Source organism: Cervus canadensis, chromosome 6 (assembly GCF_019320065.1).
Source record: "Cervus canadensis isolate Bull #8, Minnesota chromosome 6, ASM1932006v1, whole genome shotgun sequence".
NCBI lineage: Eukaryota > Metazoa > Chordata > Mammalia > Artiodactyla > Cervidae > Cervus > Cervus canadensis.
Window position 1 is genome coordinate 56569888 of NC_057391.1, and position 17572 is coordinate 56587459.

Genomic DNA, 17572 nt, shown 5'->3' on the forward strand with positions numbered 1-17572 from the left:
TCCACTAATATGCTATATATTTTAAAACACAGAAAATATTGAGAAACATTCAAATGAATTGTTTTGAATATTTTATCTAGTGGCAACTAATGTAAAATAAGCAATGACCAAATTTAAAAACACTTTGAAAATTGTAATTTGATATCAAAATATAACAAATAATCCTCATTGAATGCTCACTACTGGGAAAATATTGGATATATTTTATGAGTAAGTCAATGTATGTTAATATGTTTATTACATTTTGTGTTTGTTTTTATATTCATGTTTCCCAGTTACTGAATGTTTTAACATATACAAAGTCAGTTAACCATCAGAATAAGCATATGAAATATACTAAGGAATTTATATTCTCATTTGTACTGCTGAGGTTAAATCAGTTATTCAACCTTACACAGCTTTTGGAACAAAAGTGGAACTTTTAAAATAGAATTTATTTTTATTACTTTTAGAATGCTATAAACTATTCAAAAACATTATTTTGAAAATAATAGATACAGAGAGGAAAAAATTTTTAATGTAATCAGCTATCGATGGTTGCTCAGAGGCAATCATGTTAACAATTAAGCTATAGTCACACATCCATATAAGGTAAAATTGTCCTTCACATAAAAACAATACTATGATTACTTTTATATGTTAATAAATACTTACAAGGTAACTTTTTATGGATACTTCATGATCCACTGTTTGTACTTTTGTTGGATATTTAGGTCCTTTCAAGTTTTCACAATGTTAATCTCCCCTTGTGTCCATTTATGAACTTAGCTTGTATTTTTGAGTCAGAAGGGTATATATCATGTTTATCTCTTTTCTGATTCACTGTCTTATATGATAAGACATTAACATTTCTATACAGAGATTCCCTCATTTGAAACCTAAGACTGACAGTTCTCACAGGACTGTTGTGAGAATTAAAAGTATAATACTCAAAAAAAGGCTTCAACAGAAGATGTTTTTAAAATCGTAATTTCTTTGGTTAAATATACATTTTGTGTTAACAGGTTTACCACCTCAAAAAGGATTTTGGACCCACTGGAAACTGAAAGAACTCTCCACAACAACCATTCATGGTAGCAAGAAAATGCCTTCAAAATCTATAAAGGACATGATTGCGAGAAATCAAGAACACCTATCAGCTTGTAAGTAAATTTATTATATATTGCTTACTGAAATAGTCAAGATCAAGTATATCATTATTCATTTATCAGAATTTTTTAATGACTTATTTTCTAGTGAGAGTCTTAAAATAACGTTTAATTTATAGATGAGTATTACAGTAATTTGAATACTACTTTACATTTTTAGTTTTTCATTATAAATATTACATGTACTTAAGTCCTTTTCTCATTTGCATTTATTATGATTTTAATATTAATTTCAGGGAACTTCTTAGGTATAAGAATGCTTCAAATACCGTTACTTTTTGGCTGTATTGCTAACTGGTTAATAATGTGTTTTACCGATAGATAAGCTTAAAATGTTTTATTCAGTAAATTTAAATAATGCCATTGTAGAGTGTCAGTTTTGTGGCATATTTATCAGGACTTACTTAACCTAATATGAAAAGACAATCTACCTGCTTTTATTTAGTACTTTTTAATTTCCATTTTTATTCAATTCTTTAATCCACTTGTGGTTTATTTGTTACAAAGGGAGATAATTGGATTCCAGTATTTTGCTTCCAAATGCTCACTTTTTAGGTAATCCACTTACAGACTACTTTATTTTTTTTAATTTTTTTTTCTTTTAAAAAATTTTTAATCTTACAAACCCTTGTGTTGAGGGCTGACTTTCAATAGATCGCAGCGATGGAGGTACAGACTACTTTAAATACCAATTCACATGAATATATTTTTGTGTTCTCTTCTACCTGCCAAATTTCTGAGACAAGACCAAACTTCTTAGTAACTCTATATTAATAAGCACTTTAAGGCAAGTTCATGTCTCTCTAATTTATACTGTATTTCAATACTAAACACTGGTCTGGTGCTCAGGCCTCATTACTGACTGACTAAACAGAATCTCAGACTCAGTATTTTTTTTTAAAAGTACTCAGATGGTGAAACAGATCACCAGCCCAGGTGGGATGCATGAGACAAGTGCTCGGGCCTGGTGCACTGGGAAGACCCAGAGGAATCGGGTGGAGAGGGAGGTGGGAGGGGGGATTGGGATGGGGAATACATGTAACTCCATGGCTGATTCATGTCAATGTATGACAAAACCCACTGAAATGTTGTGAAGTAATTAGCCTCCAACTAATAAAAAAAAATAAAAAAAAAATAAAAAAATAAAAGTACTCAGATGATTTCAACTTGCAGGCAAAGTTAAGAACTCCTAGTGTAAAGGGAAATACCTTTCCATTATACTTCTTGATATAGGCTGGTGGAAGGAGGGACTAACCTCCTCAACCTACTCTTCTGAAAACTGTCTCTTCAGTTAGTTTTTTATTCTAAAATTGTTTAATTGGTTAATTACTGCTCTTCTGATTAGTCCTTGATTTTTTGCCACTCATCTCTATAGACAGCATGCTGTCTGATTTCTATCTTTTAGTAGTTATGTGAAATTTCTTATTTGCTAATGTTACCCTGGTTTTTATAGAACTTCATACATACCTGTTTAGAAAGAGAAATAATTTTGTATGCATTTTGTATAGAAAGAGAGATAATTTACTATTTTGACCCAATCTTAAATATCTCTTTTTGCTTCTTAGTCTTACATGTGAAAAATAATTTGGCTAAATAGAAAATTAAGGAACTTTTAATTTTTTCAAGTTTTAACTTACAGAAAAGTGGTAAAAATAGTTTAAGGAACTCCCATATATCCTTTATCCACCAGCTGTTTGAATTTATTCTATTTGTTTTATCATTCTCCTTTTTTATATAAGCATTTAAAGCTATAAATTTCCCGAATTACTGTTTCAGCTACTTTCTGCAAATTTTGATGTTATATTTTCATTGTCATTTAATTCAGAATATTTTCTAATATCCAGTATAATTTCTATTTTGATCCATGGATTATTTAGAGGTGTATTACTTAATTTTTAAAAATTTAGTGTTTTTCTGGATATCTTAAAATTACTGATTTCTACTTTTAAAAAATAATGATCTGATCTATTTTTTTTTTCATTTATTTTTATTAGTTGGAGGCTAATTACTTCACAACATTGCAGTGGGTTTTGTCATACATTGACATGGATCAGCCATGGAGTTACATGTATTCCCCATCCCGATCCCCCCTCCCACCTCCCTCTCCACCCGATTCCTCTGGGTCTTCCCAGTGCACCAGGCCTGAGCACTTGTCTCATAAAAATAATGATTTCTACTTTTAAAAATAGTGATCTGTACAGTCTTTTGTAGTGCATTGAGATTTGTTTTATAGTACAGTACATGATCTGTTTTGGCAAACATTCCATGTGCACATGAGAAGAATATGTATTCTGTAATTATTTTGTCAGTCTCAATTAGATCAAGGTGATATATCATGGCTCAGATGGTAAAAGCATTTGCTTGCAATGCGGGAGACCCAGCTTCGATCCCTGGGTGGGGAAGATCCTCTGGAGAAGGAAATGGCAACCCACTCCAGTACTCTTGCCTGAAAAGTTCCATGGATGGAGGAGCCTGGTGGGCTACAGTCCATGGGGTCGCAAAGAGTTGGACACAACTGAGTGACTTCACTTTCACTTTTCACTTTAGATCTTCTATATCAGGGTTCAGTAAACTATATAGCCTATGGGCCAAACCTGGCCTATTTTTATCCATCCTATAAGCTAAGAATGATTTTTCCATTTTCAAGGATTGTAAAATAACAAAACGTTAAAGAATATACCACAGAGGTCATATGCAGCCCACAAAGCCTAAAATATTGGATTATCTGGCCCTTCATAGAAGTTTGCTAACTCTGATTCTGTATCTTTATGATATTTTATTTAATTGTTCTGTTTATTTCTGAGAGGTGATATTAAGATCTCCCACTACAATTGTAGAATTATCTATTTCTCTCCTTAATGCTGTTGATTCTTGCTTTATGCATTTTTAAGTTATTTTGTACATGTACATCTAAATATTATGTTTACCCTTTAATCATTATGCTTCTTTGTATCTATGATAGTTCTACTGAGTGCTCTTCTGTCTGTTACTAATACAGCCACTTCAGCCTGCTTATGTTTGTGGTCTGCATCGTGCATCTTTTCCCATCATTTTACTTACCACTTCTTTGTGTTTTATGTTTAAAGTGTACCTCATATAAATGAGATATAGTTGAATCTTGGGGTTTCTTTAAGTCTTACAATTTCTTCCTTTTAATTGGAGTGATTACTTCATTACATTTAACGTTAACTATTGAGTTAGTTCAACATAACTGTGGTTAGGTTTGTTTTACCATGTTCCTGTTTGTTTTCAGTTTTTATCTCACCTGTTTTTTATTCTTTAGTTCCCCTTCTATGTCTTCATTTGGTTAATCAAATATTTTTAGTATTCCATTTTTATTCCTCTGTTGGCTATTTGCATATTACCTCCTTGTATTTTTTGTGATTGCCTTAATGGTTTCAAACATATCCTTAAATGATTGAAATCCTACTTAATGTTATCCTGTTTCACTAAAATGTAGGAACTTGGAGAAGGATAATTACATGTACTCTACTCCTCTTTGTCCTTGTGCTGTTGTTGTCACATATATCAGAAGATCTACATAAATAATGGCCTCACAGTATCTAGTGTTAGGATTTTTGCTCCAAATAACTACATGGTTTATTTCACCTTTATTGAGATCTAATTGATCTACAATAAACCACACATATTTAGAATATAAAATTTGACAATTTGACATACATGTAAACTCATAAGACTATCACAACTTTCAAGATAGGAAACATATCCACCATTCCCAAAAGTTCCTTAGACGTTTTTTGTAATTCCTCCCTCCTTCTCAATCCCTAGGCAATTATTCGTGTGATCTTTGTCAGTACAGGTTAGTTTGCATTTTCTAGAATTTTATGTAAATGAACTCATAGAACATGTGCTATCTTTTGTTGGCATTTTCTACTCTGCATAATTATTTTGAGATTCATTCATCTTGTTGCATGTATTAATAGTTTGTTACCCTGTATTTTGCTGAGTCCATAGTAAGGATATACCACAATTTCTTTATCTGTTCACAGGTTGGTAGACATCTTCATTGTTTCCAAAATAAGTTATTGTAAGCTTACTTATAAGCTATTACAAGTAAAGCTGCTATTAATATTCATTACAAGTCTTTGTGTAAACATAGAATTTCATTTATCTTTTGTAAACATCTAGTAGTGGAAGTCTGGGTACTATATGAAGTGCATTACAGCATTTTAAGAAATTGCCAAATTTATCTAAAATTTTACTTCCTACCAGTATACAAGTTATATTAATAGTTACTCTACTTCCTTGTTAACACTTTGTATAATCTTTTAATTTTATCCATGCTTGTGGATTATACTGATAGTTAGATTTTATTTTGATTTCTCTAATAACTAATTATGATGAGCTTCTTTTCATGTGCTCATTTGCCATCTGTAGGTCTTCTTTGCTGAAGTGTTTATTTCAGTCTTTTGGCTATTTTATATATTTGGGTTGTTTGTGTTCTTTTAATTCCTTTATAACAGTTCTTTATATATTCTAGATATAAATTCTTTAACAGATATATATTTTATAAATATTCTTTTCTAATCTGTGATTCCCTATTTATTTTATAATAGTGTCTTTTGAAAGACAAAATTTTATAGTATGGTGAAATCAAATTTATCATTTTTTCCAATACAGTTTGTGCTTTTTTTCATATTCAAGAATTTTTTTATGAAGCTTAATTTCACCCAAGATTTTCTCCCATATTTTCTTCTAGAAATTTTGTAGTATATAATTTTATAGATTATAACTGTAGCTCTTACATTTAGAACTCTAATTGATTTTCAATAATTTTTGAAAATTATGTGAAGTAAGCATTGAGGATCATTTCTTTGCATATTGTTCTAGAACCATTTGTTGAAAAGATTATCTTTGCCCATTGAATTACCTTGGAACTCTTGTCAAAAAAGCTTTTGACAACACTTGTATTGGCCTATGCCTAAATACACACTTGTACTCTAAATTTTGTTTCAGTGATGCCAATACTAAACTACCTTGATAAATGTAGTTTTATAACATGTCTTGGAGTCAGGTATTATAAATTCTCCAACTTCGTTCTTCTAAAAAAAAATTATTTTGGTTATCTAGAGTCTTTTCATTTCTGTATAATTTTAAACCACTTATCAGTATTTAAAGTATATACTCTGGAATTTTAATTGAAATTAGGTTAAATCTATCAATTCAAGAAGCATTGACATGTTAACAATACTGATTTTCCACTCCATGAACATAGAATATTTCATCTATTTAGGGCTTATTTCATTTACCTCAGCAATATTTTCCAGTTTTTTTTCTGTATAGATGCTGCACACATCTCTCAAGTAATGTTGCATATGGTATTTTGAATTTCAGTTCCTAATTTTTCATTGATAATATATAGAAAATATGATAGAAAAATAATTTTGTGTTGATTTTATATCCTACAATCTTACTAAACTTTCTTATTTTAGTAGCCTTCTTAGATTTCTTAAGATTTTCTTCATGGACATTCATGTCATCTGAGAATAAAGAGCATTTTTTTTTCAATCTATAAGCCTTTTATGTGTTCTACTTGCCTGTGGTTAAGATCTTTAAGAAGACGTTGACTAAGTGGTAAGAGTAGACACCCTAGCTTCATTCTTGATCTTTGATGAAAAATGTTAAATTTTTGCTGAAGTTTTTTATAGATGTCTTTTATCAGGTTGGGGTAGTTTCTTTCTCTTCCTAGTTTTCTGAGAAGTTTTTGTTGTTCTTGTTCATTTTATAACAAATATATGTAGAATTTTGACAAATGCTTTTTAGCATTTGTTGAGATGAACATATTGTTTTTCTTTTTAGTCTTTTGACATACTGAATTACATTGATTGATTTTTCAAATGTTAAGCCAACCTTGCATTCCTGGTGTAAATCCCATTTGGCAATTGTGTATTAACTTTTTCATGTACTACTGAATTCAGTTTGCTAAAATTTTGTTTTCTTTTCTGTACTATCCTATCACATTTTAGTAATAAGTGTAATGTTTCCACTTCTTCTCTTTTCTAAGGGTTAGTGTAAAATTGGTATTTATTCTTCTTTACATATTTGGTAGAATTCACCCAATGAAGCCATCTGGGTCTGGAAAGTTCTCTGTGGTCAGATTTTTTTATCTGACCTTAGGTCAGATAAAAAAAGTCAATTTCTCTAATAGATACAGTGATCAAATGATCAATTTCTTCTTGAGTAAACTTTGTAGTTTTGTGAGTTTTTATTTTATTCCTTTATATATTTTTGAGTGTTTTTTCTGTGATGCTGTCTAGTTATTAATACTTAGAAATATTTTGGTCTATTTGAGGCTTTATTTTAAGCTTCATTAGGTGGAACCAGAGAAGTCTTTTGTTTAGCCTAACTTGCTTCTCCTACTGAGACTACTCTTCTTTAGTATTCTACTCCATGCTCTGTGTATTGCAGACTTCCCATCTGGCTGTCTGGAACATGAGCTTCCTCTGAGCCCCAAGCATTGTTGTGTTAAATTGCTCCTTCTGTGTTTTTTTTTAAAGCCAACCTCAGGCAGAAATTTAAGGATAACCTTCCGAAGAGCTCCAGAATGTTCTGTATGTGCTTCTGTCTCATCAGTGTTATGCTGACCTGTGAATTTTAGCTTTCCCTGACCTTCCTGAATGCTAAATTTTATTTTTCAAATCAGTTCTGTTTGGATTCCCACCACTTGCACTGTGGCTTGAAATTTCTTTTTTAGAGACAAAAACAGACAAATGTTCCTTCTTTAGGTTTTCTTCTCTTGGCTGAGGGGCGGGGATTATTGTCCAGTGTTGCCTGTTGTCCAACACATGAAAACCATTGTTTTATATATTTTTCCCAATTTTTTACTTGTTGAAGGAAGAGTAAAAGTGGTGAGAGTGGATATCCTTATCTTATTCCTGATCTAAGAGGAAATTCTTGCAGTTTTCCACCACTGAGAATGATGTTTGCTGTAGGTTTCCCATACATGGCCTTCATTATGTTATGTTCCCTCTGTGCCCATTTTCTGGAGAGTTCTTATTATAAATATGTATTGAATTTTGTCAAAAGCTTTTTCTGCATCTATTGAGATGATCATATGGTTTTTATTCTTCAGTTTGTTAACATGATGTATCACACTGATATACATATGTTGAAGAATCCTTACATCCTTGGGGTAAATCACACTTGATAATGGTGTATGATTCTTTTAATGTGTTGTTGGATTGGGTTTTCTCATATTTCATTGAGGATTTTTGCATCTGTATTCATCAGTGATGTTGGCCTGTAATTTTCTTTTTTGGCAACATCTTAGTCTGGTTTTGGTATCAGAGTGATGGTGGTCTCCTAGAATGAGCTTGGGAGTATTCCATCCTCTGCAATTTTGGGGGATAGTTTAAGAAGGATAGGTGTTAACTCTTCTCGAAATCTTTGGTAGAATTTTACTGTGAACCTATCTGGTTCTGGACTTTTATTTGTTGGAAATTTTAAAATCACAGTTTCAATTTAGTACTTGTGATTGATCCATTCATCTTTTCTATTTCTTCTTGGTTCAGACTTAGAAGATTGTATCTTTCAAGAATTCTAGGTTGTCCATTTTATTGATATATAGTTGCTTGTAGTAGTCTCACGATCCTTTGTATTTCTGTGATGTCAGTTGTAACTTCTCCTTTTTCATTTCTAATTCTATGGATTTCAGTCCTCTCCCCATTTTTTTCTTGATGAGAATCCTACAGGCTCCATGTTAGAAGGTTCAATTCCCCCCTCCTTTTTCTGTCTGCTTTTAGTCTTTCCCTGGTATCTTCAAGTGGTTGTTGCTCAGTTGTTAAGTCATGTCTGACACTGCAACCCCATAGACTGCAGGATGCTAGGCTTCTCTGTCCTTCACTATCTCCTGAAGTTTGCTCAAATTCATGTCCTTTGAGTCAGTGATGTTATCTAAGCATCTCATCCTCTGCAAGTGGTTAGTGTCCTTTCTTTGAACACTCTCAAGAATTCATAGCTTTTATCTATGGGAGAGTCAGGCTGATATAAATTAAATGTTTTGTTTAAATACGGAGTTTATAGGGTGAAACAGATCATCAGCCCAGGTTGGATGCATGAGACAAGTGCTCGGGCCTGGTGCACTGGGAAGACCCAGAGGGATCGGGTGGAGAGGGAGGTGGGAGAGGGGATCAGGATGGGGAACACATGTAAGTCCATAGCTGATTCATGTCAATGTATGGCAAAAACCACTACAATATTGTAAAGTAATTAGCCTCCAACTAATAAAAATAAATGAAAAATAAATAAAAATAAATAAATAAATACGGAGTTTATTTTCCAATTTAAATATCAAAAGTGCCAAATCACATTTTCCTATGAAACTAGATACTGCTTCATTATCTTGCTATTTAGTCTGGTAGAGGAGTCTAAACCAACCTATTTTTTCTCCCTGTACAGTTAATCAATAATACTTAGTTTTTACTTTTACTTTATTTAGGTGTTCCAATATTTTAAAATTTATCTTTAAATTTTAAAAATGTCACTAAAACATGTCTTGATAATTTTCATAAGCTTTCATGAGGCCAAAATTTAGTTAATATTCTTGGATCTCCCTAAGCTCTTTTGTAGACCTAGTAAGGATTTTAGCCAAATGTTTCCAGTAAGACATAGACAACTTAAATGACTAGATTGAAGAGGGAGGGAAAGCGACACTGTTTCAGATATTTAAGGAAAAAGTTTCATTTCACCATTGGAGAATATCCCCTGACATTAAGGAAATAAACTCTCCAGAGAAAGCCCTCAGATTCTGTTTTCACATGGAATGCTTTGACAGACTAAAGTTGACTTCTTTTGCCTCATAAAAAATGAAAATATATATATGGAATTTAGAAAGATGGTAACGATAACCCTATATGCAAAACAGAAAAAGAGACACAGAAGTACAGAACAGACTTTTGAACTCTGTGGGAGAAGGTGAGGGTGGGATGTTTCGAAAGAACAGCATGTATATTATCTATAGTGAAACAGATCACCAGCCCAGGTGGGATGCATGAGACAAGTGCTCGGGCCTGGTGCACTGGGAAGACCAGAGGAATCGGGTGGAGAGGGAGGTGGGAGGGGGGATCGGGATGGGGAATACATGTAACTCCATGGCTGATTCATGTCAATGTATGACAAAACCCACTGAAATGTTGTGAAGTAATTAGCCTCCAACTAATAAAAAATAAATAAATAAATAAATAAATAAAACATGTAGGAAAAAAATGAAAATATGTAGGGATCAATTTTTAAAAAGTAGAATAGTCTTCTACAAGCTACTCATCTGGTATATGTTTTGTAAACCAAGAACAGTTTTGTGTTAAGTGACTATTGAAAGGGCCCTGGAGGACTGAAAGCAAAAAGTCATGTTCTTGGGGAAGATCATGGTTTTCAACATCGTGTTTTATACTATGGAGGTTATCTTTCTACCAGGTGTCTCTAAAGTGACCGTGAGTAAGGGGCATCTCTTTGGATTCTCCAATAAGCATCTCATTTTAGTGGAGCTTTGGTTTTCTAAGTAAGTTTCTGCCAGTGGGGATGTGGATCTATCGAGTACTCCTCATGTATACTTTCCCATCATGTGGTAAAGTATACTTATTATTAAAAACACTTTAAAAAAAAAAAACACTTTCAAATTTGGTCCTATTTCATAGGTTTCTATATCAGATTTTGTATTTAATTTCTGGTGCTCATGCAGGTTTTCCTATTTGTATGTTTCATAGTTATTTTACTTAGAGTTGAGAGATAGATCAAAGTGGTTATATTTATCCCAATACTTTACATGGGGTTTCTTTTTTGATTTGCTTTCATTATTATATTTTGTTTAACCATTTAGGAAAGTATAGAAAATACTTCCCACACATAACAAATATTTGCATTTTGCCATATTTGTTTTTCAAGCCTTTTATTTACAGATCTTTTATACCATTCCTAAATCTGTCTCTCCTCCCCAAAGGTAATGATTATATGTAAATTTGTGGGCATTATTTCTTTCTATAATATATAACATTGTTTTTTTATGTTCTTTACATAAATAATATATATGTGAAACTGTTCTACATTTCAGTATTTAATCATAGTCAACATTCAAAAATTTAAAATAATCAGCTGATATTGACCAATGTTTCTGGCCACCAAGAGAATATAGTTATGTGGTCTCAGAGTTTATAGCAACCACTGAAAATATTTTTCTCTTATTAAAGGAAATACTGCTTATGAGCTTTTATCTCAATTACTTTTGTTCCAAGAACTGTTTGTTTATATGTTACTTCATGATGTGTGTATGTGTGTCAGGCGCTCAGTCGTGTCTGGCTCTTTACGACCCCATTGACTATGTCCACCAGACTCCTCTGTCCATGGAATTCTCCAGGCAAGAATACTAGAATGGTTTGCCGTTTCCTTTTCCAGGGTATTTCATGATAGTCCTAGTTTTCTAAGAAGTTATTATTTTGCAGTATCCATTTTATGCAATCTAAAATATAGAATTGCTCTAAGTGGTGAACTACCATGCTTTAAAGAGATTTTTATCCTTTATTTGTAATGAAATCATTTAAAAAATTTGGAAAAACATAAAAATTGTCTTTGTTCAAACACTGCTGATTTTTATGTTGATGGAAAGTCTTTACAAAATGCTTCATCTATTTTATTTGCCTATAAATATTTGAAAAATACTTTTTATATTAGATTCTAAAAAAAAATAATTTTCTGTTTCTGGATGAGGCATCTAAGTCTGGGATATTATGGCAGGTTAGAGGTTTAATTATGATTTATTTTCATATACTGCTCAAAATTAAATTTTAATAATTTTTATTCAACTTAAGGAAATCTTCAATTTGAACTATGTACTTGATAAAATGTGTTAAATTATTAGAGCCTTGTTATTAATATTCTTATGTAGTAGGTTGCTTTTATTATCAATTATAAAATGAGGAAACTGAAACATAAATTAAGTAACTTGCCCAAGGTCATATAAATGATAAATGATAGAATATGAATTCAGAAAGTGAAAGTGAAGGACAGGGAAGCCTGGCATGCTGCAGTCCATGGGGTCACAAAGAGTCGGACATGACTTAGCGACTGAACAACATGAATTCGGATTCAGGAAATTCTGCCCTTAAAGCCTGAATTTTTTAACTACTTCACATACAGCCTCTCAGACATTTAATTTAACAGGCTTGTAAGTATATTAAGGCTTAAAATTTTCATCATAGGATAAGAGTTTTAACCTAGGAAAATTACCATAGCCTGATTTCCTCTTTCATGACTAATGTGAATGAGTGTTTAGATTCTTTCCTGAGATCAAATTTTAATAAGTGAGAAAGAAGGAGGAAAGCTGTTAGTATATATGCATGCTCAGTCGCTTCATTAGTGTCTGACTGCGACCCTATGGACTTTAGCCCGCCAGGTTCCTCTGTCCATAGGATTCTCCCAGCAAAAATACTGGAGTGGATTGCCATGCCCTCCTCCAGGGTATCTTCCTGACCCAGGGATTGAACCCAAAGAAGGATGCAGAAGACTGGGGGAGAAATCTCACTTATTTCCCAATTATGTATACGCATACCTCTAGAAATAGTAAGCAGTCATTTGGAGAACTGGAAAACCCACACTGTGGGGCCAGAGTGGCCCAGAGTACAGTGACAGGAAAGAGAATTTCTAATCCTCTGAAAGAAACTGAGTCTCCAGTGGGGAAGCACAAGTCTATTACACACAACTGTTTTTTGTACGGGAACTAAACAGGCAATTGTAGCACTTTAAAAAGACAAGAATTGCATAAAGAAGTGCTCTTATTTTTCTATAAGTAATTTTTCCTGTAGACTTCTGCTTTAACTGTAGCTACTAGGAACTCTGGGGTAGAAGCTTGTTCAAATCTTTGTTTTTATTTGAACTTTGAGCCTCATATTTCTCTAAAAACTTAACCTGTATTTAAAGCTGTCTTATGAGATTTTGCATTAGTTAGTGGTCAGTGAGTCCCTCTCCTGCACATTCTGATTCAGCAATCCGCAGTCACCATCCTATAAATCTTCACAGTCAATAGAATTAATGGAATAAAAGAGGAATAAAGATGCATTCATAGAAGTCTTGGTTAAGAAGTTACCTATATGACCTCAATCACATAACATTAGTAAGAGCAAACCATGGCTCCGCTAGGTATAAGAAGGGCTGTCAAAAATTCCGGTTGAGAAAGTGCTACCTAGTAATAGCTATATACTGTGGAATGGGGAGCACACATTTTGCAGGACATGGAAGTGTCTCTGCTACAAGAATTAAAGAATAGTGCAGTAATCCTTATATATGGGTGCTTTTGTCATGGCCAATAATAAAATTTGAACTTTAAAACAATACCAGACCACCTGACCTGCCTCTTGAGATATCTGTATGCAGGTCAAGAAGCAACAGTTAGAACTGGACATGGAACAACAGACCTGTTCCAAATCAGGAAAGGAGTACATCAAGGCTGTATATTGTCACCCTGCTTATTTAACTTATATGCAGAGTACATCATGAGAAACGCTGGGCTGGATGAAGCACAAGCTGGAATCAAGATTGCCAGGAGAAATATTAATAACCTCAGATGTGCAGATGACACCACCCTTATGGCAGAAAGTGAAGAGGAACTAATGAGTCTCTTGATGAAAGTGAAAGAGGAGAGTGAAAAAGTTGGCTTAAAACTCAACATTCAGAAAACTAAGATCATGGCATCTGGTCTCATCACTTCATGGGAAATAGATGGGGAAACAGTGGAAACAGTGACAGACTTTGTTTTTCTGGGCTCCAAAATCACTGCAGATGGTGACTGCAGCCATGAAATTAAAAGATGCTTACTCCTTGGAAGGAAAGTTATCACCAACCTAGACAGCATATTATTAAAGCAGAGACATTACTTGGCCAACAAAGGTCCATCTAGCCAAGGCATGGTTTTTCCAGTGGTCATGTATGGATGTGAGAGTTGGACTATAAGGAAAGCTGAGTGGCAAAGAATTGATGCTTTTGAACAGTGGTGTTGGAGAAGACTCTTGAGAGTCCCTCGGACTGCAAGGAGATCCGACCAGTCCATCCTAAAGAAAATCAGTCCTGAATATTCATTGGAAGGACTGATGCTGAAGCTGAAACTCCAATACTTTGGCCACCTGATACAAAGAGCTGACTCATTTGAAAAGACCCTGACACTGGGTAAGATTGAAGGTGGGAGGAAAAGGGGACAACAGAGGATAAGATAGTTGGAGGGCATCACCGACTCAATGGACATGAGTCTGAGTCAACTCCAGGAGTTGGTGATGGGCAGGGAGGCCTGGTGTGCTGCAGTCCATGGGGTCACAAAAAGTTGGATACAACTGAGCGACTGAACTGTGCTGATCTTGTCATGGCCAATAATAAAATTTGAACTTTCAAACAAAAATTCTGAAGAACTTGCATCTACTACCATGATCTTGACAGTTTCCCAGTCCTTGACTTTCTGGTAAGTCAATGGTGATATTAATGAATGTGGTTTTTTTACTGTAAAGAAATGTGTCAATAGTAGAATATCTGCATAACTCACTGAACCAATATTTTTCAAATGACTAATGCATTGTATTTTTAAAAAATCATATATGTATTTTTTAAAGTGTGACAGATCAATGGATTTGAATGTAACAGTACACAAAGCACAGTTATGTTTTCAGAATCTACGTTGTAACCCACCATTAAGAAACTAGAACTGTCAAGTTTGAGTATAGTATTCAATCAAAGAAAATTCACAGCTGTTAAAATACTTTTCTCTTTTGACCATTTGTGTGATACTGGGTTTTATTAATATGCTTCAATATATAAATATATACTTCAAAAATCTGTCTGAAAAATGCAAAAGTAGATACTGGAATCCAGCTGTCTTCTACTAAGACTACTAATATGTCTAGTCTTCTACTAGGGATCTTTTAAATAGGAAACAGTGTAACTCTTCTCAAAATTTTTCTTGATAAATTTTGAGTTATCTTTTTCAAAAACTATGCAATTTATGTTAATATGAAATCAGTTTATTCATTTTAATGAAATAATAAATACATGTTTAAGATTTATGTTTTAATTTCTAATATAGGAAATACTAATAGATTTTTTAAAAACCCATATAAATAAAAATTCTTAATTGTCTTTAGTTATTCTTAAGAGTGTAAAGTGGCCCCGAGCCCAAAATTTTGAGGACCACTGTCCTACAGGAAATCATTGCAAAGGGGCCTGGCCCATGGCATCTTGGAGCTATCATGTTCTGCTTAGAGTTGTGTAGTTTCTGTGTTGCTTATCCTTAAGCTGTACTCAGTCATAACTCTGGAGAATTCTCTAAACATAAGACTCAGATAATTTATTTACTAAGGACATAAGCATGTGTCAATTTGGAGACTTTTCTACAGTTTCTAATGTTTCCTCTATTCTGATGTATTTAACTTGCACATAAAAGACTTAGAGCACTTTTAAAGACTTATATCAAAAGACTTGAATGTCCTTTAGCATGTCATGTAACCCCTCTCAGCCTTATTTTTTCAACCTGAATAATTGAGGTGATTAGAATAGATTATTTCTGTAGTTCCCTTTTCTAAAATTTCATTACTCTATGCCTCCTATCTATGGATACTGAATGAACTCCCAAAGTGTTTTGTCAAATGTTGAGGTGGAATTAGCAGTAGAAACTGGTGGCATAGATTTATTATTTTCAAAGTCTTTACCCTCATTTTCCCTCAAGTTCTCTCTGTGTGTGTGTATGCTGCTTTGTGCTGGAGGAATGCTAAGTCAGGTCAAGAGCAGATCCAGGGTAACACATAAGTATATACATTTTGTGCATATGTATTGACTTTCAAGGAATACAATAATCTGTGCTCCATGTATGCTGCTATCTCAAAATTGCTTCTTCTAATCCAAAACATAATTTCTTCTTCTTCACATTTGAGATGCTTATTGTCCTTTGGGATTAACTTTTCTCCAGAATTTTAAACTAAAAGAACTTTCTGTTTTTCTTTTTAATGAGACAAACAGAGAGTAGATAGTTAAAATTTGCCTTCTAAACAAAATGGTATCTCCCTTTTTAGGACTGGAATGTAAGCAGTTGTAGACTTTCAGTATCTGGAAGGACTCAGCATTTACAAGCCAGCTCCCCTTTACTAGTATACTGTTAGATTATTTATAAGATCAAAGTTTTAATGTTCATTTTTCTTATTGTGGTACAATACCATATAACCTTTTAAACTCAGATGAAGATCACTCTTGAAAAACAGTTTTTACACCTTCCCCCAATCTTTAAGCTAAAATTTTCCTCTTTATCTAGTCTTTAAGGTTAAAATATTATATGTTTTTATGATTTTTAAATAGACTATGATTTAAACCACAAGCAATAAAAAATTCTTATATTCAGTTAACATGTAACTTTTAAGTACCTATGTGCACATTACTGTACTTAGTGCTATGGGGAGGTAAAAAAAATTTTTTTAAGTTACTCATATACTAGTTGATATTTGGCAAATGACATGTTCCAAAAATGGTTAAAGTAATAGCCAGATTGATTAGATACTTGAACTTTAACTTGCACATTGGTCATTTTGCTGCCTCTTCACTGTCAGCAATGCTTAGGAACAATTAAAAATAAAAAAACTTTAAAACATGAAAATAAGATAACCCTCTGATAATTAAGCCAGTAAAATCTCAACTTCGCTCTCTTCAATATACATCATTGAAAGAAAACCAAGAAATTTGCATGGCTAAAGTGTGCAAAACCCCCAAGACACTAATAAGAAGGCCAGAGATATAAACTCCCAAAGTGGTATTAATTTTAATAAGTTGTATTGTTATACTATTATTGGTTATTTTTATACTATGTGGAGAAAGACTGTGTGAACAAAAGTGGGGTAAATGACATGTAGCATAGAATAGACATAGCCCAAAGAGCCAGAAACTAGTAATGTTTTTTAACAGAACTATCCAAATTTGATTGTTGTGAATTAGATTTCATAATAACTTGAATAATATATCTTTTAAAATCCTTTAACTTTATTTTGCTGGGATGCAACTTTCTAATTACCAATTTCGCTTCTAAGATAATTGTCCATGGTCTGCCATTGGGTGACTTGCAAATGCCTCCCCCAGGTACCTTAGTCTGTAGATTGATAGCAGTGGTCAGAGGTACTGGAAAACATTAAAAAGCAGCAGGTTCTTATTATTACATGCATTAACATGTTCCAGTGAGTGATATGGAAATATCAAGCTAAGGAGAAGTGAATAACTTGAATTTGAATACTTCTGAGAGGTTGTCCCTAGGTTGAACAGCAAGGTGATGTCTTTGTTTTTACTGAAGTATAGTTGATTCACATTGTTATATTAGTTTCAGGTGTACAATAGAATGATTCAATATTTTTATATGTTATATTCCATCTAAGTTTATTATAAAATATTGGCTGTATTCC

General features: G+C 33.1%; 1 protein-coding gene across 1 annotated transcript in view; it reads left to right on the forward strand.

Annotated features, from left to right (window-relative positions):
• Positions 1 to 17572, forward strand: part of FAM227B (family with sequence similarity 227 member B) — a 218371-nt gene that overhangs the window by 53222 nt on the left and 147577 nt on the right. Inside the window, exon 10 of the mRNA XM_043472038.1 lies at positions 1005 to 1142. Coding sequence (XP_043327973.1) covers positions 1005 to 1142 — 138 coding nt within the window. The remainder of the gene's footprint in view (positions 1 to 1004; positions 1143 to 17572) is intronic.